The 25,655-nt window shown below is 42.0% G+C and overlaps 1 protein-coding gene across 2 annotated transcripts; it reads right to left on the bottom strand.

Moving 5' to 3' along the window:
- Positions 1-8,023: 8,023 nt before the first annotated feature.
- LOC134336305 (alpha-2,8-sialyltransferase 8F-like) lies at positions 8,024-23,732 on the bottom strand. Of its 2 annotated transcripts, XM_063019034.1 has the most exons (7): positions 23,377-23,732; positions 14,454-14,516; positions 13,665-13,745; positions 13,399-13,543; positions 11,493-11,605; positions 10,296-10,388; positions 8,024-8,666 (listed from the first exon to the last, which is right to left on the bottom strand). In XM_063019034.1, exons 1-7 carry the CDS (start codon positions 23,460-23,462, stop codon positions 8,186-8,188), a joined length of 1,062 nt encoding a protein of 353 aa, XP_062875104.1. In that variant the 5' UTR covers positions 23,463-23,732; the 3' UTR covers positions 8,024-8,185. The 2 variants fall into 2 exon arrangements, with proteins under 2 accessions (XP_062875104.1, XP_062875105.1); XM_063019035.1 differs by lacking the exon at positions 14,454-14,516.
- Positions 23,733-25,655: the final 1,923 nt, after the last annotated feature.

Below are 25,655 nucleotides of genomic sequence, written 5' to 3'. Positions count from 1 at the left end.
CTACACCCTTGGAATAAATTGGAACATCAATTGAGAGCCAAGTCTCGCCCAAGGCTATGGATTTCCAGACACACTTCTTGTACAAAGCCTTCCCAGAGCTTAATTCAGTTCTTGACACGTCCGTTCTCAAAGATACCTAAGGCAGGACACAGCTGAACATCACTTTCACTACTCTCAAACTAAAACAACTTAATTAATATTATGGTTGATTAAGTGTAGATTGATGGGTAAAATGGCAATTAAAAAGTCGGGTACTTTCTGATTATATTGCTATTATAAATAACTACAGCACTCCTTATAAGGTTCCAGACGCATGATTATCCCGTTGAATTAGGTTACTTTTAAAACATGCAAATGCACCATGTAAGGGTCTCTCCAGTTCCCATACTTATCATTAGGTAAATACTTCATGAATGTACTATGTCGTTTATCAGCTCCACTTACCATATAGAATGCATGCTTTTTTTTTTTAGCCTGCTTTCACCCTGTTCTTCAATGGTCAGGACCACCACAGAGCAGGTATTATTTAGGTGATGGATCATTCTCAGCACTGCATTGACACTGACATGGTGGTGGTGTGTTAGTTTGTGTTGTGCTGGTATGAGAGGATCAGACACAGCATCGCTGCTGGAGTTTTTAAATACCATGTCCACTTACTGTCCACTCTATTAGACACTCCTTCCTAGTTGGTCCACCTTGTAGATGTAAAGTCAGAGATGATCGCTCATCTATTGCTGCTGTTTGAGTTGGTCATCTTCTAGACCTTCATCAGTGGTCACAGGACGCTGCCCACGGGGCGCTGTTGGCTGGATATTTTTGGTTGCTGGACAATTCTCAGTCCAGCAGTGACAGTGAGGTGTTTAAAAACTCCATCAGCATTGCTGTGTCTGATCCACTCATACCAGCACCATGTTAGTGTCACTGCAGTGCTGAGAATGATCCACCACTCAAATAATACCTGCTTTGTAGTGGTCCTGGGAGAGTCCTGACCATTGATGAACAGCATGAAAGGGGGCTAACAAAGCATGCAGAGAAACAGATGGACTACAGTCAGTAATTGTAGAACTACAAAGTGCTTCTATATGGTAAGTAGAGCTGATAAAATGTACAGTGAGTGTAAAAACAAGGAGGTGGTTTTAATGTTATGGCTATTCTAATGCAGATTAGGAGCTTGGTAAAAGAGCTATTTAAGCCTTACCTCCTAAAACCAACGGGCTTTACAAATATTGCAATCTTTTTATTATTTAAAGATGTATTTATATGTATTCTGAATATATGTATTTAATGGAATGGTACTGAATATGAAATGTAACTGACCTGCCATGACCCACTTTAGGGCTGCTCTTTTGTTTAATTCATTTGGCACTTGTTGTATCTCGAGTTGATTTGCTCCATTTTTTTATTTTTTTATTTATGTATTTTGCTTGAGTTATTATTTTTTATCTATTTCCCCCCCAATTTTCTCCTTAATCTAGTCGTATCAAATTACCCTGACTGCATTGCGCTTCCTCTGTACCGATACTACTCCACTGCTGACTGAGAAGTGCCGCAACTGACACACGCCCCCTCCGACACGTGTGCAGTACCGACTGCCTCTTTTCACCTGCACGAGGCATATCATCCTCATATCCTGATCAGCCTTGTGCACGGAGAGCCACACCCTGATCAGCATTATTCCCCAACTCTGTGCAGGCGCCATCAATCAGCCAGCAGAGGTCGTAGCTGCATCAGTTATGAGGAACCTTGGTCTGGCTTTCTCACCCTATGAACAACAGCCAATCGTGGTTTATGTAGCCGCTTAGAGATTTAAAGCGATGTGTTCGAAATCCCAGCCCTGGTGTGCTAGTGTGTTTTACCGCTGCACCACCTGAGCCACATTTCCTTATCTATTTTACTTGTTTTATTTATATAGATACCTGTATTAATAAAGCGCTTGGGTGGCGCAGCAGTACATTGCTGTAGTCCACTACTGCTGGGATCCAGGGTTTGAATCCCCAGTGGCGCTATGCCACCTGAAATGAAATGGAATTAAAAAGCCCTATTTTTTAAATCATTTTCCTTTTTTTTTCTTTTTTTGTTATTTAGTTAATTATACATCGATCAGGCATAACATTATGACCACTGTCAGGTACTGTCAGAAATAACCTAGATTATCTCTTCAGCACAGCACCTGTTAGTGGGGGGGATATATTAGGCAGCAAGCGAACATTTTATCCTCAAAGCTGATGTGTTAGAAGCAGGAAAAATGGGCCAAATTGTGATGGCTAGACGAGTATGTATCAAAAGTGGTCCAAGCAAGGAACAGTGGTAAACCGGCGACAGGGTCATGGGTGGCCAAGGCTCATTGATGCCCGTGTGGTCCGAAGAAGTTAATGCTGCTTCTGATAGAAAGGTATGAGAATACACAGTGCATCCCAGTTTGTTGCGTATGGGGCAGCAAAAGGGGGACCAACACAATATTAGGAAGGTGGTCATAATGTTATTGCCTGATCGGTGTACTACATAGCATCTTCCACAATAGGATCACTGCCCCAGTTACATAAGTGTATTCAGTATTCAGCCAAAAACACCTGCCCAACCCTATAGATACCCAGTGAAACCTGTTCATTGTGCCATACCTCCTCCACGGATGGTGATTGAATGGTTAAACTGGGCTGTAGATACTTAAAAATGTAAAATGTAGATTTTGTTTTTGGTCTAAACTGAAATGGTGTAGAAATGATTCTGAATTTGCACTTTGAAAAAAGAGAATGTGAAGAAATGTTGGTGTACCAATGTCAAGACTTTGCATGCTTTAAGAATGTTCGCGGGAGACTAAGAGGGCGGTGGACGGACGCGACCGTTAGGAGCATTAGGACCATTTTTAGCGATGCTGTATTTCCCAGAGTTTTAGGGGAAGGAAGTACACATTAGACACCACTGTGCCCCATTTCTGGGAACTGCTCTGTGTGCGTTTGCGTGCACGCTTTGATCCCGGACTATGATTAAGTCCCTAAATACGTTTTATTTCCTCCCCGTCTGTGCGCATGTGTGATAAATGACATAGTGCTCGTCCAGAAAGTCCTCCCAGCAGGGTCACTACAAGGTCTGATGATCGCTGTACACTCTTATTACCCAGAAGAGCGTACGACCGTGTGCCTGTACGTGTATTTATTTCCTTTCTCTGAATTGCAGCAGGGAACCTAAAACTCTGTATCTTTTCCTATTCACACCTCGAATTTTTGGGATTTTCTACCCCTTTTCGAAGTCTCTCCTTTCTAAACGGTATAAAAAAGAATAAACGGTCATGTGAAAAAAAAGAATTATATATGTTCTTATGTGCCAAGCTGGAATACCAGCAATGTACGATTATTTCCATTTATGGACTCCCCTGTTTTTGGATTTCATGGAAATGCATGTCTGATGATATTTTGTTAATAAAAGAAAGAAATACATTTAAAATTGTTATATCATCATGTGTCTTTTTATTTGTTATACAGGGTTAAAAATGAAGAAACTCCGATATTCCGCAAGCACACCAGCGCCGAGATTCTGAACTCCTCGGTCAGCTGGGCGCCATCTAGCGGGCATGATTGGCTAGGGCGGGATGACCGGACTATGTGGGTGGGGTCTTTAAACGTTGTGTAAGGACCATGATTTGCAGATAGAGAGGCGCCTGTGCAGAAGGGTTCCGCTAAGAGCTGTACGCGGGTCGGAGGAGGCGTGAGTAGCAGTATACCCACCTCGACTGCAATCAGGGATCCCCCAGCAGCGGAAGACAAACTGCATAAATTAAATAGAAATAAAATGAAGAAACCCTAGAACAATATACATCATATGGTCAAAAATATTTGAACTCCACATAATTTTGATCATGTGCAGCCACCTATGACCGTCGTCACAAAGTAGTGCTGTTTATTTTAAATTGACTGTTCACAACTGCCTTTACATTTTCTGTGCATGGTTGTCGCCTCACAGCAAGAAGGTTCTGGGTTCGATCCCCAGGTGGGACGGTTTGGGTCCATTCTGTGTGGAGTTTGCATGTTTTTCCTCCGGGAGCTCCAGTTTCCTCCCACAGTCACGGTGGCTTAGTGGGTAGTACTGTCGCCTGTTAAAATGATGTTAAATGATGTTAAAATGCTTATAAATAATTAAATAAAAAGAAAACAGGGGGATTGTTTTATAGTTTTTGATTCCATTTATGATAACACTCTTCCTTCTGGTGTCACTTCAAGCCCAGGACCTTGTGAATAATATTGTGTTGGTCCCCCTTTTGCTGCCAAAACAGCCCTGACCCATCGGGCATGGACTCCACTAGACCCCTAAAGGTGTGCTGTGGTATCTGGCACCAAGATGTTAGCAGCAGGATCTTTTTGCTTTGTGGCAGGGCGCATTATCCTGCTGAAAGAGGCCACAGCCATCAGGGAATAGCTCTTCCATGAAAGGGTGTACATGGTCTGCAACAATGCTTAGGTAGGTGGTACGTGTCAAAGTAACATCCACATGGATGGCAGGACCCAAGGTTTCCCAGCAGAACATTGCCCAAAGCATCACACTGCCTGCGCCGGCTTGCCTTCTTCCCGTAGTGCATCCGGGTGCCGTGTGTTCCCCAGGTAAGCGACGCACACGCACCCGGCCATCCACGTGATGTAAAAGAAAACGTGATTCATCAGACCAGGCCACCTTCTTCCATTGGTCCGTGGTCCAGTACTGATGCTCACGTGCCCATTGTTGACGCTTTCGGCGGTGGACAGGGGTGAGCATGGGCACCCTGACTGGTCGTCTGTTGGATCGGACCACATGGGCCAGCCTTCCCTCTCCACGTGCATCAATGATTTAACTGGCAGTCAGTGTAGAGATGGCTAAAGAAATTTGACTAATATGATCAAACGTTTCTGTTATAGTTAGCACTCAAGGTGCTTCTTTCTTTACTATCTTGGTTAGACCGCTATTGGTGGTTGGTGTTCGCATAACCTGCCACTTTACTCTGTATCTGAGGCTTTATTCAGCCTCACTTAATATTTATGTGTGCTTAAAGGTGATACTCTAGTAAATCCTGTAATTACCTGGGAAGAAGCTGTAGGGGTCTTACCTGTCACTATTTATTTAGTACCTGGGCACTTTATCCAGCACTTAGATGTAATATACTGGTAAATCCTGTAATGACTGTAAGAGTTCTGCGGGGCTTGTATGTTCAAATGCTTCCCAGCACACCCACTACTTTACTCTGTACCCAGCACTTTATCCAACACTGTAGGTATATATTTATGTGGTATAATAGTTTATTAGGACACAGTAGAGTGTGATTATCTCGACTGTGTAAAAAGCTCCAGTGCACAAAAGAGAGTTTGGAACAAAGTTTTGGTGGTAGTCAGATGTTTTAGACTATTTTATATGGTATACCACATAGATCAGGTAGGTCACTTTTTTTTTAAATACCAATTGTTTTTGAAATGGGATGTCTAGCAAACTGTATAGTTTTTTTTTTACCATGTGATGTATATACTAGTATAGTATACACTGACTAGGCATAACATTATGAGCACTGACAGGTGAAGTGAATAACACTGATTATCTCTTCATCACGGCACCTGTTAAGTGGGTGGGATATATCAGGCAGCAAGTGAACCTTTGACAAGGGCTAAATTGTGATGGCTAGATGACTGGGTCAGAGCATCTCCAAAACTGCAGCACTTGTGGGGTGTTCCCGGTCTACAGTCGTCAGTATCTATCAAAAATGGTCCAAGGAAGGAACAGTGGTAAACCGGCAAAAGGGTCATGGGCGGCCAAGGCTCATTAATGCACGTGGAGCGCGAAGGCTGGCCCGTGTGGTACGATCCAACAGACGAGCTACTGTAGCTCAAATTGCTGAAGAAGTTAACGCTGGTTCTGATAGAAAGGTATCAGAATACACAGTGCATCGCAGTTTGTTGCATATGGGGCTGCAGAGTGCCAGTCAGGGTGCCCATGCTAACCCCTGTCCACCGCCAAAAGCACCAACAATGGGCACGTGAGCATAGAGCAATGGAAGAAGGTGGCCTGGTCTGATGAATCACGTTTTCTTTTACATCACGTGGTTGGCCGGGTGAGTGTGCATCACTTACCTGGGGAACACATGGCACCAGGATGCACTATGGGAAGAAGGCAAGCTAGCGGAGGCAGTGTGATGCTTTGGGCAATGTTCTGCTGGGAAACCTTGGGTCCTGCCATCCATGTGGTTGTTACTTTGACACGTACCACCTACCTAAGCATTGTTACAGACCATGTACACCCTTTCATGGAGACTGTATTCTCTGATGGCTGTGGCCTCTTTGGTGGTGGATGGTTTGAGGACCACAACAACCAGTTTGAGGTGTTGACTTGGCTTCCAAGTTCCCCAGACCTCAATCCGATCGAGCCTCTGTGGCATGTGCTGGACGAACAGGTCAGATCCATGGAGGCCCCACATCACAACTTACAGGAGTTAAAGGATCTGCTGCTGACATCTTGATGCCAGATACCACAGCACACCTTCAGGGGTCTAGTGGAGTCCATGCCTCAAAAGGGGGACCAACACAATATTAGGAAGGTGGTCATCATGTTATGCCCGATCTGTCAGTGAACCTGCTGCTATCATTTCTAGTTTATGGAAACTTACTCCAGAGGTTTTGCACTGATTAAAGGCCCCTTTGAAATATCTGAACCTGAGATTGAATTGATTTCTGGACTAAACCACAGAAGTGCTTGGCACTACAGAAATGTGATGCATGGCACAGTTGGCAGAGCAGTACCCGATGGCATATAAAAGGCTGACGAATTTATGAAATGCTGTTCTGGCATGCATTATAGTAATTAAATTCTTCCTTAATCGATAAGCCAGATGCATTAATTCTCCAGTATGAGCCACTTCTTCTACAGTGAGTGTTGATTCGCCTAGATACAGTATTTTAGAGTGCAACTACGTTTAGCTAAATTCTGCACCCTTGGCATTGGACACGTACCAGGTTGCAAAGAGAACACAAATTCCAAGTCGAATAAGAAGACTGAAAAGAATTTAAATGATAAACAATCTACTATGCATTAGTATTTTTTCATAATGTAACAAATATAATGGTAGGACTATATTAATTAGATATCTAACAAAAGTATCCAACTTAATGTTAAGCAACTTAGATCCAAGAAAAGCTACACTCACTGTCCATTTTATCAGCTCCACTTACCATATAGAAGCACTTTGTAGTTCTACAATTACTGACTGTAGTTTATCTGTTTCTCTACATACTTTTTTAACCTTCTTTTACTCTGTTCTTCTATGGTCAGGACCACCACAGGACCACCACAGAGCAGGTATTATTTAGGTGCTGGATCATTCTCAGCACTGCAGTGACACTGACATGGTGGGGGTGTGTTAGTGTGTGTTGTGCTGGTATGAGCGGATCAGACACAGCAGCGCTGCTGGAGTTTTTAAATACCGTGTCCACTCACTGTCCACTCTGCTAGACACTCCTACCTAGTTGGTCCACCTTGTAGATGTAAAGTCAGAGACGATCTCTCATCTATTGCTGATGTTTGAGTTGGTCATCTTCTAGACCTTCATCAGTGGTCACAGGACGCTGCACACAGGGTGCTGCTTGCTGGATATTTTTGGTTGGTTGACTACTCTCAGTCCAGCAGGGACAGTGAGGTGTTTAAAAACTCCAGCAGCGCTGCTGTGTCTGATCCACTCATACCAGCACCTTGTCAGTGTCACTGCAGTGCTGAGAATGACCCACCACCTAAATAATACCCGCTCTGTAGTGGTCCTGTGAGAGTTTTGACCATTGATGAACAGCATGAAAGGGGGCTAACAAAGCATGCAGAGAAACAGATGGACAACAGTCAGTAATTGTAGAACTTAGGTTTTTGATTAGGGCTTTACCAAAGTGCCACATTTCACAGCAGTCATTAAATAACACTTATAAATTAAATACACAGGACAGCCTACCTTAAAATACTCACACGATCATCTCTGTAGTCTGTGCTGCATCTCAAAAGAACAAGTCAGTAAAGCATTCTGCTCTCGATAGGTAGTCTATGTAGAGTTTATTTCTTTCTTTAAAAAAATTGTTAAGGTTTAGAATAAGTCTTTATCTTTAATAAATTAAGCTGCATTTTTATTCTTTATCTTAAATTAAACATAACTGGAATATGTGAAGCATTTTAACGTCGGAACCGTTTGAGGTACAGTTTAATCAGAGTTCACTGGGCACTCCCCTAGATGCAGATGGAGCACGCCACGAGTATGAAGCTCGAGCAGAAGCTCAAACTCAGTAGACATCGAATGCACATTCTTTTTGCATGGTCGGTTATCGTAGTAGTGGTTGCTGAGCTTCTGCCGAGTAGTCGGGTGAAATTCGAACGGCCAGAAACCGTACAGGTGGACGTTATCGCACAGCTCTACAGCCAGGCTGGCCATGATGAGCCCTGTGCTGAGGCGTGCCGCGCAGAGTCCCCGGCTTTTCCATAAGCCTGCGAGTCTTTTCACGTAGTCTGGATTGAGAAAGATGACTTGTGGAGTGGCTTTACGAAAGTCCTCCAGGGTGTAATAGACACGCAGAGAGATGGGCGTGTTGGGGGCGAAAGAGAAAGCAGGCAGCAGGAGCAAAGAATTTCCGTAAGGGTGCAGGCTCTCTACAAATGGACGACGTCGCTCCATTAGTCCTTTGTACCTAGGAGGAGCAGAGAGAGAAATAAGGAGCTGCAATCTGTTGCAAAGATTAAAAAGGTAAAAGTATTTTAATAAGCTGATTATAAGATATCAGCTAAGACATCAGGACTCTCTTATAACTAATGCAGTTACAACCTCTGCTGGCTGATTAATGGTGCCTGCACAGAGATGGGAAAAGAGTGCTGTCAGGGTGTGTCTCTCCGTACACAATGCTGAGCTGCACTGCACTCCTCAAAGTGTAAGTGATAAGATGCATACGGCATGCTGCCCACGTGTCGAAGGGGGCGTGGGTTAGCTTTGTTCTCCTCAATCAGAGCAGGGATCGGCATTGGTGGAGAGGAAGCCTGACACAATCAGGCAATTGGAAAGATATTTTAATAAGCTGATTATCAGATATAGATATATAGATATAAGATAGATATACTTTATTTGTCATATATACATATACAGACGTACAGTACAATGAAATTCTTTCTTTGCATATCCCAGCTTGTTTGGAAGCTGGGGTCAGAGCGCAGGGTCAGCCATCGTACGACGCCCCTGAAGCAGACAAGGTTAAGGGCCTTGCTCAAGGACCCAACAGAGCCTGCATTTGAACCGCCAATCTTCCAGTTGATAGCCAAAGCTCTACCCACTAGGCTAGCACTGTCCCTCACTGTCCCTATAATGAGTTCATTTAGCATGGTGGCTCAGTTGGCAGCACTGTCGCCTCACAGCAAAAAGGTCCTGGGTTTGATCCCCAGGCGTGTCTGTGTGGGTTTCCTCCGGGAGCTCCGGTTTCCTCCCACAGTCCAAAAACATGCAGTCAAGTTAATTGTAGACACTGAATTGCCCTATAGGTGAATGGGTGTGTTTGTGTGTCTGCCCTGCGATGGACTGGCGCCCCATCCAGGGTGTTGAAAAGCTGGGATAGGCTCCAGCACCCCCTTCCCCTTCCCCCACCAGACACTGGTGTAATTGGTGTCATTTGATCTGTATAATCCTTAATAATTTTACAGTGCAAATAGTCTTGTACAGTCTTGTCTTTGTAATTAGCCAACATGTTTGAAGAAAATGTGGAAATTCCCAACATGTCTTAACCAAAACAATGAGAAATTATAGTTACTAATTCACCGTTATTACATTGGTTTAGAGCAAAAAATGAACAAACATCATTCATTCATTGTCTGTTTTACCACAACTTTATCCTATTCAGGGTCTCGATGGGTACAATTCACCAGGCAAAAGGTAAGAAACACTCAATAGGCCAGTCTTCTGTATCTAGTTAACCTGACTGCATGTCTTTGGACTGTAGGAGGACACCTAAACTCCCGGCGGAAACACAGAAACAGAAAGGACCCAGACTGCTCCACCTGGGAATTGAACCTAGGACCTTCTACCATGTGAGCCACCCAAACAGTAATCAATAAGTCCAATTTATTTCCAACATCAGTGTTATTGTAGTATACAGGTCATGTACAGCCATATGACTAAAGCATGGGGGTGGGGATTATTTTGAAGACCCTGTGTAGACAAGGGGTTCAAAGGAACACTAGAAACTATTTGCCAATAGCACAATACATTGGTAAAGCCATATTTAGTCTGTCTTATTCTTTACTAACAAGCACATGTAATTGATTATGCAACTTACTTTTCCTGGAAGATGCTGGGATTGGCTGTAACAAGATGTGTTTTGTTTCCAACATCTTTTTCATGTACTTTCCCCAGTGGGGCAAGATTGCACCTAAAGCAGAACAGGAAAAAATACTGTAAAAAACATATGCTATATAAACCACCTCCTTGTTTCTACACTCACTGTCCATTTTATTAGCTCGACTTACCATATGTAAGCACTTTGTAGTTCTACAATTACTGATTGTAGTCCATCTGTTTCTCTGCATGCTTTGTTAGCCCCCTTTCATGCTGTTCTTCAATGGTCAGGACTCTCCCAGGACCACTACAGAGTAGGTATTATTTGGGTGGTGGATCATTCTCAGCACTGCAGTGACACTGACATGGTGGTGGTGTGTTAGTGTGTGTTGTGCTGGTATGAGTGGATCAGACACAGCAATGCTGATGGAGTTCCCCCAGTTTTTCTCCCCTAATCTAGTCGTGTCCAATTACATTGATTGCGTCCTCTATACAGATTCGACCCTTCACCGCTGACTGAGGACGCCTCTCAACTGATATACGCCCCCTCCGGCACGTACAGTCAGTACAGACTGCATTTTTCACCTGCACGAGTCGAGTTCATACACCGACGAGCACTGTGTACGGAGGGCCACACCCCCATCAGCATTATTCCTCAGCCCTGAGCAGGCGCCAGCAGTCAGCCAGCAGGGGCAGCAGTTGCACCACTTATGAGGACCTATGATCCGACTTTTTTTTACCCTCTAACCCTGAACAACAGCCAATCGTTGTTCATGCTGCCGCCCAGCCCAGTCGGAAAGGCAGAGCTGAGACGCGGTATTTAAAAACTCCAGCAGCGCTGCTGTGTCTGATCCACTCATCCACGCACAACACACACTAACACACCACCACCATGTCAGTGTCACTGCAGTGCTGAGAATGATCCACCACCTAAATAATATTGCTCTGTGGTGGTCCTGTGGGGGTCCTGACCATTGAAGAACAGGGTAAAAGCAGGTTGAAAAAGTATGTAGAGAAACAGATTGACTACAGTCAGCAATTGTAGAACTACAAAGTGCTTCTATATGTTAAGTGGAGCTGATAAAATGGACAGTGAGTGTAGAAACAAGGAGGTGGCTTTAATGTTATGGCTAATCAGTGTATTACATTTACTAAAACGGTCTCATTTATTGTTATATTAATATTATTGCTGTCAGACCTGATGACAAATTCAGCAGCATCTATTTCTTTTCCACAGCTGCTGTTGGCAAGAATGCCTCCATTTCCCACCACAGTACACGACTCCAACTTTCCACTTTTAAAGGGCTGCTTCTAAAGAGAAAAAATATCTTACATGTATTAAAGTGCTTTATATTTAATAGTTAATCCCCCAAAGAAAAAAAGGATTTATCACTCTAAACTAAATAAGGAATGATGGCAGTATTAACAAAACATTCTGCTAGTCTAAAATACTACATGTCACAATGTTCAACCTCTACATGATAATGCTGATCTTAAAACCTACAGCTAGACTATAAGACCTTAATTTGGGTTACAGCATGATTAAACCAATGGGAACTCAATAACACCAGAGCTGACTTCTCCAACTCGTAAGTTCGAATCTCAGCTCTGCTCCCGGCAGGCTGGGCACCTACACAAACAGTGATTGGTTCGTTCTTAGGGTGGGTGCCGGATGGGATTCTGCTAGTCTACCTAATGCTAGTCTATAAGACCTAAATTTGGGTTACAGCATGATTAAACCAATGGGAACTCAATACCACCAGAACTGACTTCTCCAACTCGTAAGTTCGAATCTCAGCTCTGCTCCCGGCAGGCTGGGCGCCTACACAAACAGTGATTGGCTCGTTCGTAAAGAAGGGTGCCTGAGGGGACCTCATAACTGATGCAAGTAAGGCTGATTAATGTCGCCTGCATCAGAGGCGAGGAATAATGGCGGTCAGTGTGTAACTCTGATCCACATATAAACTCGTCTCATGCAGGTGAAAAGATGCAGTCAGCTACTTCACATGTGTCGGAGGGGGCGTGTGTTAGTCACGGCTCTCCTCAGTCAGCATTGGAAGTAAGCATCATTAGGTAATTGGATACGGCTAGACTCAGGGGACAATTTGGGGGGAAAAACACCCTTATTTTCCCTCAGAATCCTTATTAATTTGCCAAGTACCAGATGTACAAGAAATGTCTCTTGGTGCAGATGTCAACATATTTAACATCTAATTAAATAATATAGAAAGGTAAACTATATATAAACATAGAATAGAGACACTATCAAACTTTATGTAAAAACAACTTCATTAATGAATATGTGCATATGTGCGCTGATTGCATGAGGAAAAAGTGCAAGAGGCACCTAATCAGTAGACACATGTGCAGCATGTGTGATAAAGTCCATGTGCAGCTGTTTAAAGCAGAGGGATGTGGGAATCACCCTTGTTTAGGATAGTGTTGGCCTCGGGGGAAAAAAGCTGAGAAGGTGGCATTTGGTCCAAGCCTGAGATGACCAGGGTGTAAAGGGTCAGCCATAATCTCCCCCTCCCTTTTCCTTACCCTAGAGGAGTACAGGGAATATTTTGGCTGTGATTCAGCTGTGATATAAGCCTGAGATGTTTTCCAACCATGGTAAACTAAGAAGTTGTTACAAATGCTGAGAGAGGAGATCATGTACGATACTGGGTGTACGATATGTTCCCAGATCTTGAACTTTAAGCAACTGACCCAGGTTAAGAGTCTTGTCCTTTTGTGTTGCTATATTTTGGCCATCAGAGGGGGCACGGAGGTGCAGATGATTGATGTGAGAACGTTTTTGTTGAATATATTCATTGAATTATATAAACACCACCATTATACCAAAAAGTAAGAGGACTGAAGACAGGACTTCACATGTATAGCTTCCAAGGTCCTTACCCCCACCCCTTAGTCCGGTCTTTTCCACCCAGCAGACTGAATTCAATTATGCCTGCTAGAGGGTGCCCAGCCGACTGGTAGCAGAACCGAGATTCGAACCCGGAAGCTCGGAATCTTGGCGCTGGTGTGCTATGACCTTGTTACTAAAATGTAGTTAAATTAATAGCTTAACTACCATATTTATAAACACAAACCTTACATACCTTGACGAATGTGTTAAAAAGAGGTTGTTTCACCTCCAGGGACTTTTTTGGGTCACCGTCAAACACCAGTTTTGACCCCACCGGCGTATTAGATTGTGTGACTATAGCCTTGGAAAAGGCGTTAGAAGTGTTGCTTAGCAATAACCTAAAAACACAACAAATTAAATGTATTTTAATAATGCATAATGCATGTATACATGCTCATATTTATGCTAGCTTAGCAACTAAAAACAGCTAGGACATTATACTTTATTATACTTTGTCACCTGAACTTTTTAAAATTGCTCTCATGCTTTCTCCATTTGGAAGAGTAAAGACGTAGCAATCTGCTAACATTGTTGTTGCCCCTGAAACAGAAATACACATGCACGATGAGAGCAGAGAAAAGCGACAGGCTGATGACATTAGCGTAGCTGTGTTCACATAACCATGCAGTGTTATTTACACCTAATCTAAAATAACAGAGTTGTTTAGGGTGCATGCTTTGGGTTGGTAGCTCTTCTTTGGGGATTTTTGTATCTATTTTGTATCTATTTTGTATCTATTTACTTAATAAAAAACAAAAGTGGGCACCCAGGTGGCGCAGCAGGATATTCCACTAGCACACCAGCGCTGGGATTCTAAACTTCTACTATTACTCTAAACTACTAAGGGTTGCCTGGGTGCCCCCTAGCAGGCATAATTCAAAGGCAGTGTCTGCAGCAGACAAAATTGACCACTAGTCTGCTGGGTGGTAAAAGACCAAGACTACAAAGAAGGGTGGGGTCTTCGACACTGTGTAAGGACCCCGATCAGTGCGTGGCTCTCCATGTGCGAGACTGGCCTAAATAAGAGGGAGTCAGTGGACTGTGTTTGCGTCAAAGGGAGGACAAGTCAGGCAAATATACCCTCCTCGGATGCAATCAGGGTCCGCAGAAGCGGAAGACTAATTGGCTACGTTAAATTGGGAGAATAAGGGAGAAAATGCATAAATACAATACATATAATATAATAGTTTTTTTTAATGGTGTGGTGTTACAGAGGGTAATCTGTGTTAAGGGAGTAAAAGTTGTTACTTGTGAGGTTTGCATGAGAGTTTTGTTTTATCAGAGACTGCAGCAGTATGTGGATCACGAGGACTGTAAAAAAAGAAAGAAGAAGGAAAAAAGAAATCAGCAGTGTTACCAATCTGGAAAAAAGACTAAAAGAATAAGTTAAAGACTCTGTGTATATAGTATATACACCGATCAGCCATAACATTAAAACCACCTCCTGTCCATTTTATCAGCTCCACTTACCATATAGAAGCACTTTGTAGTTCTACAATTACTGACTGTATTCCATCTGTTTCTCTGCATGCTTGTTCACCTCCTTTCACCCTGTTCTTCAATGCTCAGGACTCTCCCAGGACCACTACAGAGCAGGTATTATTTGGGTGGTGGCTCACAACAGGGGAGCGGGGGATCGAGAGGCTAGAGTCCCTTGCGCAAAAAAGCGTAACTGTAGTCATTCTAGTGTTAAACACCTCACAGTCACTGCTGGACTGAGAATAGTCCAAAATATATCCAGCCAACAGCACCCGTGTGCAGCGTCCTGTGACCACTGATGAAGGTCTAGAAGATGACCAACTCAAACAGCAGCAATACATGAGTGATCGTCTCTGACTTTACATCTACAAGGTGGACCAACTAGATAGGAGTGTCTAACAGAGTGGACAGTGAGTGGACACGGTATTTAAAAACTCATTCCAGCACAACACACACTAAAACACCACCACCATGGTAGTGTCACTGCAGTGCTGAGAATGACCCACCACCTAAATAATACCTGATCTGTAGTGATCCTGTGGGGGTCTTGACCATTGAAGAACAGGGTGAAAGGAGGCTAAAAAAGTATGTAGAGAAACAGATGGACTACAGTCAGTAATTGCAGAACTTCAAAGTGCTCCTATATGGTAAGTGGAGCTGATAAAATAACTAGTGAGTTTAGAAACAAGGAGGTGGTTTTAATGTTATGGCTGATCAGTGTAGTTATGCTGGTAGAAGTCATATGATAAGCTAAAAAGGGTCCATAGAGAATGAAGTCCTTATTTATTTATATATAAAAAGCTGCTTGAATTTGACCTAAAGACATGTTAGGGAATAAAGCAAATATTGAAAACAGGGATGAAAAATATTACTGTGGTAAACAGCTAACACCCTGAGAACACTGCTTCCATAGCAAAGCATATTCATGGCAGCATGTAGTTATGTTTCTTTTATCAACAAGAAACTGGCAAGATGGGTGAAGCCAAAAGTGCAATCCTAAAAGAAAACCTGACAGATTTATGATCGTGTTGGGGGTTCGCTTTCCAACAGAAGGACAAGCAAACTGGCAAAGCAACTCTGGAGTGCTTTAAAACCAATAGACTTAATATGTAGAAGTCCAAGTTGAATCCCTGACATTAATCTGATTAAGACTGTTGCAGGACTTTGTTGCAATGCTGATAGGGAAATTTTTTTGAAGACTACTGACCATGTGACCATGTCAGACATCCCAAGCTGCAAAAACTAATTTCAGGGAGGTACCGGACCCGGACCTCGACCCCGACCCCTGAAGCCCAAAAAAAAAAAAAAGCTAAAAAACCTCTCGCACACACCAAAGGATATTGGTTATAACAGAACTTTTAGGAGCTGCTAACTGAGCTACTAAACTAACTGTTCGCATCATAAACACATTAATGTATACTACATAGTGCACTAGATAGTGTGAAAGATAATAGATTTATGTTCCCTACATAGTGCACTAGATTGTATATTAGAAAAGAATTTATGTTCCTTACTTGGTGCACTAGATAGTGTACTAGATAATAGACTTATGTTTCTTACATAATGCTTTAGGTAGCGTATTAGTTAACGGATTTAGGTTCCTTACATAGTGCACTAAATTGTATATCAGATCACGGATTTATGTTCCCTACATAGTGCACTAGATAGTGTATTAGAAAACGCATTCATGTTCACTACATAGTGCACTAGAAAGTATAACTAGATGATGATTTGTGTCCCTTACATAGTGCACTAGATAGTGTATTACATAATTAATTATGTTCCCTACATAGTGCACTAAATTGTATATCAGATCACGGATTTATGTTCCCTACATAGTGCACTAAATTGTATATCAGATCACGGATTTATGTTCCCTACATAGTGCACTAGACAGTATATCAGATAACGGATTTAATACTGTCCATGTTATCAGCTCCACTTACCATATAGAAGCACTTTGTAGTTCTGCAATTACTGACTGTAGTCCATCTGTTTCTCTGCATGCTTTTTAGTCGGCTTTCACCTTGTTCCTCAATGGTCAGGACCCCATAGAACCACTACAGAGCAGGTATTATTTGGGTGGTGGGTCATTCTCAGCACTGCAGTGACACTGACATGGTGGTGGTGTGTTAGTGTGTGTTGTGCTGGTATGAGTGGATCAGAGTGTCCACTCACTGTCCACTCTATTAGACACTCCTACCTAGTTGGTCCACCTTGCAGATGTAAAGTCAGAGACGATCTCTCATCTATTGCTGCTGTTTGAGTCGGCCATCTTCTAGACCTTCACCAGTGGTCACAGTACGCTGCCCACGGGGCGCTGTCGGCTGGATATTTTTTTGGTTGGTGGACTATTCTCAGTTCAGCAGCGCTGCTGTGTCTTATCCACTCATACCAGCACAACACACACTAACACATCACCTCCATGTCAGTGTCACTGCAGTGCTGAGAATGACCCACCACCCAAATAATACCTGCTCTGTAGTGGTGGTGCTGGTCCTGACCATTGAAGAACAGGATGAAAGGGGGCTAACAATGCATGCAGAGAAACAGATGGACTACAGTCAGTAATTGTACAACTACAAAGTGCTTTTATATGGTAAGTGGAGCTGATAAAATGAACAGTAAGTGTAGAAACAAGGAGGTGGTTTTAATGTTATGGCTGATTGGTGTATATGTGACCAACCAGAAAGAACTAATGAAACTAATGAAAGAAATTAAAGTTGTTATGGAGAAGTAAGTATGGGTTCCAATTGATTAGTCAAAAAAATACTCAGACACAAATCAGTGAAATAACTAATAATTATATTCTTAAATTGTCAGTGAGCTTTTGAAATTAACTGTAGTTTATAACTAGGAAAATCTAAGACAGTACAGATACAAATAATTCCCAATTTTATTGTGGCTTGGACTTAAGAGAGCTCATTAGGGCTACCAAAAACATCACATTAATTACAATAATACATTTCAACCAAATAATTAAGCATGATTTTTTTTTTTCTCTAGACTTATCCTAACACACACACACTAAGCAGTATCACATGATATTGGTATTTCCTCCCACTCCTCCCAGACATTCAGTACTTATTGTGTTCTTGCTGACTCGGTTACTAAATTTGGAATACAGGAAGTTTCAGATAAAACTATAAAATGTTCAAAGTAGAACTGATTACTATTATATACTACAACCCCAAATCAGAAAAAGTTGGGACAGCAAAGAAAATGCAAATAATAAAAAAAACACAGAGTTTCTTACATTTACTTTGACTTTTATTTGATTGCAGACAGGATGAACCTGAGATATTTCATGTTTTCTCTGGTCAACTTCATTTCATTTATTAATAAACATCCATTCCTGCATTTCTGGCCTGCAACACATTCCAAAAAAGTTGGGACAATAAAGCATTTACCACTTTGTAATGTTGCCATTCCTTTTCACCACACTTAAAAGACGTTTTGGCACCGAGGATACCAAGTGATTTAGTGTTTCAGCTTTTATTTTGTCTCATTGTTCCTGCAAACAAGTCTTAACGTGCAACAGTACGGGGTCGTCAGTGTCGCATTGGAGACAGGTCAGGACTGCGGGCAGGCCAGTCCAGTACCCGTACCCTCTTCTTCCTCAGCCATGCCTTTGTAATGTGTGCAGCATGTGGTTTTGCATCGTCTTGTTGAAAAATGCATGGACGTCCTTGGAAAAGATTACATCTTGAAGGCAGCACATGTTGCTCTAAGATCTCAATGTACTTTTCTGCATTAATGCTGCCATCACTGAAGTGTAAATGGCCTTTGCCAAGGGCACTGACACAGCCCCATACCGTGACAGACCCTGGCTTTTGGACTTGTTGCTCATAACAGTCTGGATGGTCCTTTTCGTCTTTGGTCCGGAGCACACTGTGTCCATTTTTTCCAAAAAAGACCTGAAATGCTGATTCATCTGACCACAATACGCGTTTCCATTGTGTGATGGTCCATCCTAGATGCCTCCGAGCCCAGAGAAGTCGACGCCGCTTCTGGACATGGTTAACATAAGGCTTCTTTTTTGCACAGTAAAGTTTAAAGTGGCATTTGTGCATGTAACTCTGTATTGTAGTGCTCGACAAAGGTTTGCCAAAGTAATCCCTCACCCATGTGGTTACATCAGCTATTGTTGAGTGGTGGTTCTTGATGCAGTGCCGTCTGAGGGATCAAAGATCACGGGCATTCAGCTTAAGCATGCGCCATTGGCCTTTACACACTGAAATTCTTCCAATTCCCTGAATGGTTTAATGATATTATGCACTGTGGAGGGAGAAATATGCAAATCCCTTCCAATCTTTGTTTTTAAACATTTCAATCATTTTCTCACGCATTTGTTGACAAACTGGAGATTCTCTGATCATCTTTGCTCATCAAAGACTCAGTTTTTCCTGATTACAATCACCTGTTTGGAATCACATTATTATTGAGTTTTTTCACCTCATTACTAGCACTAAATTGCCCTCGTCCCAACTTTTTTGGAATGTGCTGCAGACCTGAAATGCAGGAATGGGAGGTACATGTATACTGTATTAACAAATGAAATGAAGTTGAGCAGACAAATTATGAAATATCTCGGGTTCATCCTGTCTGCAATCAAATAAAAGTCAAAGTAAATGTAAGAAACTCTGTGCTTTCTTATAATTTGCATTTTCTATACTATCCCAACTTTTTCTGATTTGGGGTTGTGGAATAGATATATACAACATAGTCTAGTGGTGAAAATACATGAAGCGCAGTGCTTTCATATGTGCATACAGACATACATGAAATATGTATGTGCAATTGACAGATATGAGGTAGTAAAAGACTCCACGGGGGGTAAGCATGGCTGGGACGTTGCGGTATTAAATGACAATGTGGTGTCATGTGCATTCGATAACAGGGCAGAATAGCAATGAGCAGTATCAATGCTAACCGTATCAACCATGAAGCAGGTTCAGATGGTCACCTACAGGTCAACCTGTAACTGCTGCTGAAGTGGTACTAACCAGAATAACTAGAATAGCAGACTACCCCTCGCTGGTTCCTATCACATATATTTACTATAGTGAAAGAACAGTTTACAGTTACAGTTTGCCTAATATTTGGGGAAAATGCCACTTATAAATAAACATTTAGATAAATGTTTATATAAATGATAGTATTTGCCAAGCTTGTGCACCATCAATGGTCAGTTCTTTACTAAGCTTTATGGTAGTATGTAGTCCGAGATGCACTTCCGTCTAACCACAGACATCCCAAGTCTCCTGGAAGTTCCGGGAGTCTCCCGCATATACATAGCGGCTCCCTGATGCCCGCAAGTCAGATAAAATCTCCCGGAATCTAGAACGAGCAGCCAAGAGCGACACACACACGCCCGCAGGCGACACAGACGTAATTCCCCATCGCGTATTAAATCCGTTATCTGATATACAATCCAGCACACTGTGTAGGGAACATAAATCAATTGTCTAATATACTGTCTAGTGCACTATGTAGGGAACATAAATCTGTGATCTGATATACAATTTAGTGCACTATGTAGGGAACATAATTAATTATGTAATACACCATCTAGTGCACTATGAATAACACAAATCATCTATCTAGTTATACTTTCTAGTGCAATATGTAGTGAACATGAATGCGTTATCTAATACACTATTTAGTGCACTATGTAGGGAACATAAATCCGTTATCTGATATACAATTTAGTGCACTGTGTAGGGAACATAAACCAATTGTCTAATTCACTATCTAGTGCACTACATAGGGAACATAAATTTATATCTAAAATACTATCTAGTGCACTATGTAGGGAACATAAATCTATTATCTTTTAGTACACATTAATGTGTTTGTGACGCGAACAGTTAGTTTAGTAGCTCAGTTAGCAGCTCCTAAAAGTTTTGTTATCACCCATATCCTTTGGTGTGTGCGAGTGTTGTTTTTTTTAGCTTTTTTGGGGGGGGGTTTTTGGGCTTGGGGGGTCGGGGTCGAGGTCCGGGGGTACCTCCCTGAAATGAGTTTTTGCAACTTGGGATGTCTGCTAATCTGAAGCTGATGGCGTTTCTAGATGTTGATAAATAGCTTCTGCTTTGTCTAGTCACATCTCAATGTGCATCTCAATGTGCAAATGGTAAAATCCCTAAAAGCCTTGCAAATATGCATTGAGAAATGTTACCAACTGTCGGACTGTTTGCTCATAGTTATTTGTAATGTAGTAAACTATCTTAATTCCTTGTGACCCATTCCTCCTCATAAAGAAACTAAACCTTTTGTTCCTTCTCCTTTAACACCCAACGCCCTTTAAGCTGAACGCCCATGATCTTTGATCCCTCAGATGGCACTGCATCATGTACCGCCACTCAACAATAGCTTATATAACCACATGAGGGATTACTTTGGCAAACCTTTGTCGAGCACTACAATACAGAGTTACATGCACAAATACCACTTAAAACTTTACTGTGCAAAAAAAAAAAAGCATTATGTTAACCATGTCCAGAAGCGGCGTCGACTTCTCTGGGCACGGAGGCATCTAGGATGGACCATCACACTGTGGAAATGTGTATTGGGGTCAGATGAATCAGCACTCCAGGTCTTTTTTGGAAAAAATGAACGCCGTGTGCTCTGGACCAAAGACGGAAAGGACCATCCAGACTGTTATCAGGAACAAGTCCAAAAGCCAGGGTCTGTCATGGTATGGGGCTGTGTCAGTGCCCTTGGCAAAGGTCATTTACACTTCTGTGATGCAGCATTAATGCAGAAAAGTACATTGTGATCTTAGAGCAACATGTGCTGCCTTCAAGACGTTATTTTTTCCAGTGAGATCCATGCATTTTTCAACACGACAATGCAAACCACATGCTGCACACATTACAAAGGCATGGCTGCGGAAGAAGATGGAACAGGTACTGGACTGGCCTGCCTGCAGTCCTGACCTGTCCCCAATAGAGAATGTGTGGAGAATTTCGACCCCGTACTGTTGCACATCTTAAGACGTGTTTACAGGTAGAATGAGACAAAATAAAAGCTGAAACACTAAATCACTTGGTCTCCTTCCGTGCCAAAACGTCTTTTAAGTGTGGTGAAAAGGAATGACAACATTACAAAGTGGTAAATGCTTTACTGTCCTGTACTGTGTATACTCACTGTCCACTCTATTACACACTCCTACCTAGTTGGTCCACCTTATAGTCCACCTTATAGACGCTAATCTATTGCTGCTGTTTGAGTTGGTCATCCTCTAGACCAGGGGTGTCAAACTCACGGCCCGCAGGCCAGATCCGGCCCGCCACGTCATTTTATGTGGCCCGCGAGAGGTTTAACGACTGTATGATTGTTGTGATGGTTCGAGTCGTTACAGAGACGCGCTTATAATTTAACGGGACTCCTGCGCCTTTAAGAGACAACCGTGACATTGTAGTCATGGCAACTAACTTTAACCTTCGCTGAGAAGCCATGTAACTTTTACGGCAAAGAGAACGCGAAGTAGCGTAGTCAGTAATGTAAACAATAATAATAAATATAAATAATTATCTTGCAGTATAATACCAAAGCATCGTCTGTAAGTAGTGGCGTTTAGTACATGTTTAGTGAGTATATCACAGCGTTTTAGTTACAAATTTACCATAATTAAATACTGTTGTTACGTTACTAATAGCAATTAGTATCTTTACACAAAATTTTAACTCGTTAGCACTATTTTACGTTTGGTTAAATCTCATATTGTACCAGATGTAACACTTGACTACAGCTGTGTGCTTTTACTGTATTAAGTTCTTTATTGTTTTTATTGTTTGTATTTTTACTTCATTTTGATGCACACAGTGTATCACACAGCTGGCGAGCAAATAAACCGACTGTATTCTGAAGAGAGCTGTCTGTCTGTCTGTCTGTCTAGCTGGGAAAGGGGGATAAACTATTAGTGAGGGCAGAATGATTGTCTTAAAAATACACTGTAAAATCCTAAACAAACTGCATCTTTCAAAATGCAGGCTGATTTTGTGACCTGCAAAGTGACACAGCCCACCAGTAGATGATGTTACACATATTTACACATGATCCTAAAATGTACAAGAAGATAAGTAAGAAAATTAAGCAGAAGGTGGAAATTTCATGAAAGTGAAAACAAGTTTGTGCTTAAGGAAGAGAAACCGGTGCGTCTCTTGTGTTATGAGGCCATGTCTGTGGTAAAGTAGAACAATATAAATGCAGAATTCAGCCTTCAAGAAAAACAGCAATGTGACTGCAATCACAGTAGGATGTTACAATCGGCCCTTTGAGGGCCACCATAATGCTGATGTGGCCCTCGGTGAAAATGAGTTTGACACCCCTGCTCTAGACCTTCATCAGTGGTCACAGGATGATGCCAACGGGCCGCTGTTGGCTGGATATTTTATAGGTTGGTGGATTATACTCCATCAGCATTGCTGTGTCTCATCCACTCATACCAGCACAGCACACACTAACACACCACCACCCAAATAATACCTACGCTGTGGTGGTACTGGGAGAGTTCTGACCATTGAAGGACAGCATGAAAGGGGGCTAACAAAGCATGCAGAGAAACAGATGGACTACAGTCAATAAGTGTAGAACTGCAAAGTGCTCCTATATGGTAAGTAAGAGCTGATAAAATGGACAGTGAGTGTAGAAATAATGTGTTGTTCTTTGAGAAGGAGAAACCCACCTGTTACTGAGGAAGACCCAGAACAGCACACTGCAGAACGAGGCGAGGAAAAGGATGGTGAGCAGCCTGGGAAGAACAGCCCTCATACCTGGTACAGATATGTATTTACTCTTATATACAAGCACACATGTACATGAGCAAAGTCCTTCTCGCTTTTCTTCATTACTTCTGTTTGTCACATCTATACTTTCTCAGCAGTTTTTTTTTCCCGGTCCGATATCCCTTCTTCAGTTCTTCCTATTTCTGTGGTTTTGCTGAGAATGTTAATTCTTCTGGATTTTAAAAACCACCAACACCAACACCATACCAATTCCCCTTCTATCTAGTTTACTCTTGTCCCTCACTCTTCAGTAATATGAGCACTTGGGACTGAATTAGCCTGTGAAAGTCTGGGAGGGGCGACAGTGTTTATGAGGGCAGTTTGTTTCAACTAAAGTAGCCAATGACGGAAGCAAACATCTTAGCCAAGGACTGGCAGCCAATTAAAGTGGTAGTCTCAGATCTGAGGGGGAACCCTCAAGACCCGAGGTAGGGTTCTCTCTCTATCTCGCCCACACACAAGCACTCACACCCTCACTCTAACTCTTTTTCTCATTCTCTCTCGCACACACACACACACTCTTACTCGCTCTCTCTTTCACACACACACACACACACACAACCTTACAGAGGTCACTTGTGGCAGATATTATAATCATTGGTAAGAGTGGTCGTCTCAAACCGAGGTGCCAAAATAAAACCCTGTCATCCAAAAACTAGTATAAACAAGTAGAGAATAAAAACATCAAGTAAATAAACCTTTACTTTAACAAATAAAGTGAAGTATTATTATAGGATTATAATATATAAGTATAATACACCGATCAGCCATAACATTAAAACCACCTCCTTGTTTCTACACACATTGTCCATTTTATCAGCTCCACTTACCATATAGAAGCATTTTGTAGTTCTACAATTACTGACTGTAGTCTGTCTGTTTCTCTGTATGCTTTGTTGACTCTTTGTAATACCTGCTCTGTAAGGGTCCTGACCATTGAAGAACAGGGTGAAAGCAGGTTAAAAAAGCATGCAGAAAAACAGATGGACTACAGTCAATAACTGTAGAACTACAAAGTGCTTCTATATGGTAAGTGGAGCTGATAAAATGGACAGTGAGTGTAGAAACAAGGAGGTGGTTTTAATGTTATGGCTGACCAGTGTATAAAGAAGCTGTCCGGTGCGGAGCACAGAAGCCGAGCCCACCACTGACCATACTAGAACTACTGTATGGCAGTACATACTGGACTAGTAATAAGATGGTCCCACTACTGTCAGGTTGCTGCTGTTGGGCCCTTGAGCAAGGCCCTTAACCCTCAATTGCTCAGACTGATACTGTCACAGTACTGTAAGTCACTTTGGATAAAGACGTCTGCTAAATGCTGGAAATGTAATGTAATGGTTGAGAAGAATAAAAATTATTACACATGATTGGATGGGAAAATCAATAGGCTTTTAACTTATAGTGGTACTCTTGTGATGTCATAAAACTTGCTTTAAGCTATCTATAGCTTATACTGGGTCCTTGAGAATGGAGAAATATTTGATTCAGTCACCTGAAACTTCAATGAACGGCGACTGTGGATAATTTTATTTCAGTTGTTGATGCAGATCCCGCTAAAGCAGACTTGGGTAAGTTTAGAGGTAAACCCACTACATCAACCAAAGTCAGAAAATTTAAACCAAGATATTTGTATTTATTATGGTTTCATCAAAGTTCCCATGACCAAGAAGCGAATATCCCGTTTCAAGAGGGTTGCAGATAATTGTTTTGAACACTGGGGGTCTAAAAAGGTTGAGAACTCCTGGAGTATAGTAAACAGAGTAGAAAGCAGTTTTTAAGCAGTGCCATAAATCTCCATAAACGTGGGAATGCTCACCAGAAAGCAAAGTGAAGAATCAACATTTAGAAGCAACAAAACGAAGAACAAAAGGGTGCAACTACCTAGCCATAGCAACCATACAGAATTCGTAAACAACACGCCATGGCCAATAGAGGCAGCTCAAGCCAACACCAGTTACTTGCTGCGTCTAAGGAAAGTAAAGAAATGAGTAGATTTATTCCTGAGCTGAGTCATCGGTACACATGTAATGAAAAGTGCTTAAAGAACGCAGGAAAGCATTGATATATAGTGGACAGGGAACGTTAAATTGCTTTAACGTTAAACAATGTTAATTAAATATTCAAAAAATACATGAAAGAACATTTTGGCATTAATTACATGTCAGCAATCAGATTG

Source organism: Trichomycterus rosablanca, chromosome 22, assembly GCF_030014385.1.
Source record: "Trichomycterus rosablanca isolate fTriRos1 chromosome 22, fTriRos1.hap1, whole genome shotgun sequence".
Taxonomy (NCBI): domain Eukaryota; kingdom Metazoa; phylum Chordata; class Actinopteri; order Siluriformes; family Trichomycteridae; genus Trichomycterus; species Trichomycterus rosablanca.
The sequence above is the reverse complement of the archived record's forward strand: the minus strand, read 5'-3'. Positions and strand labels throughout refer to the sequence as shown.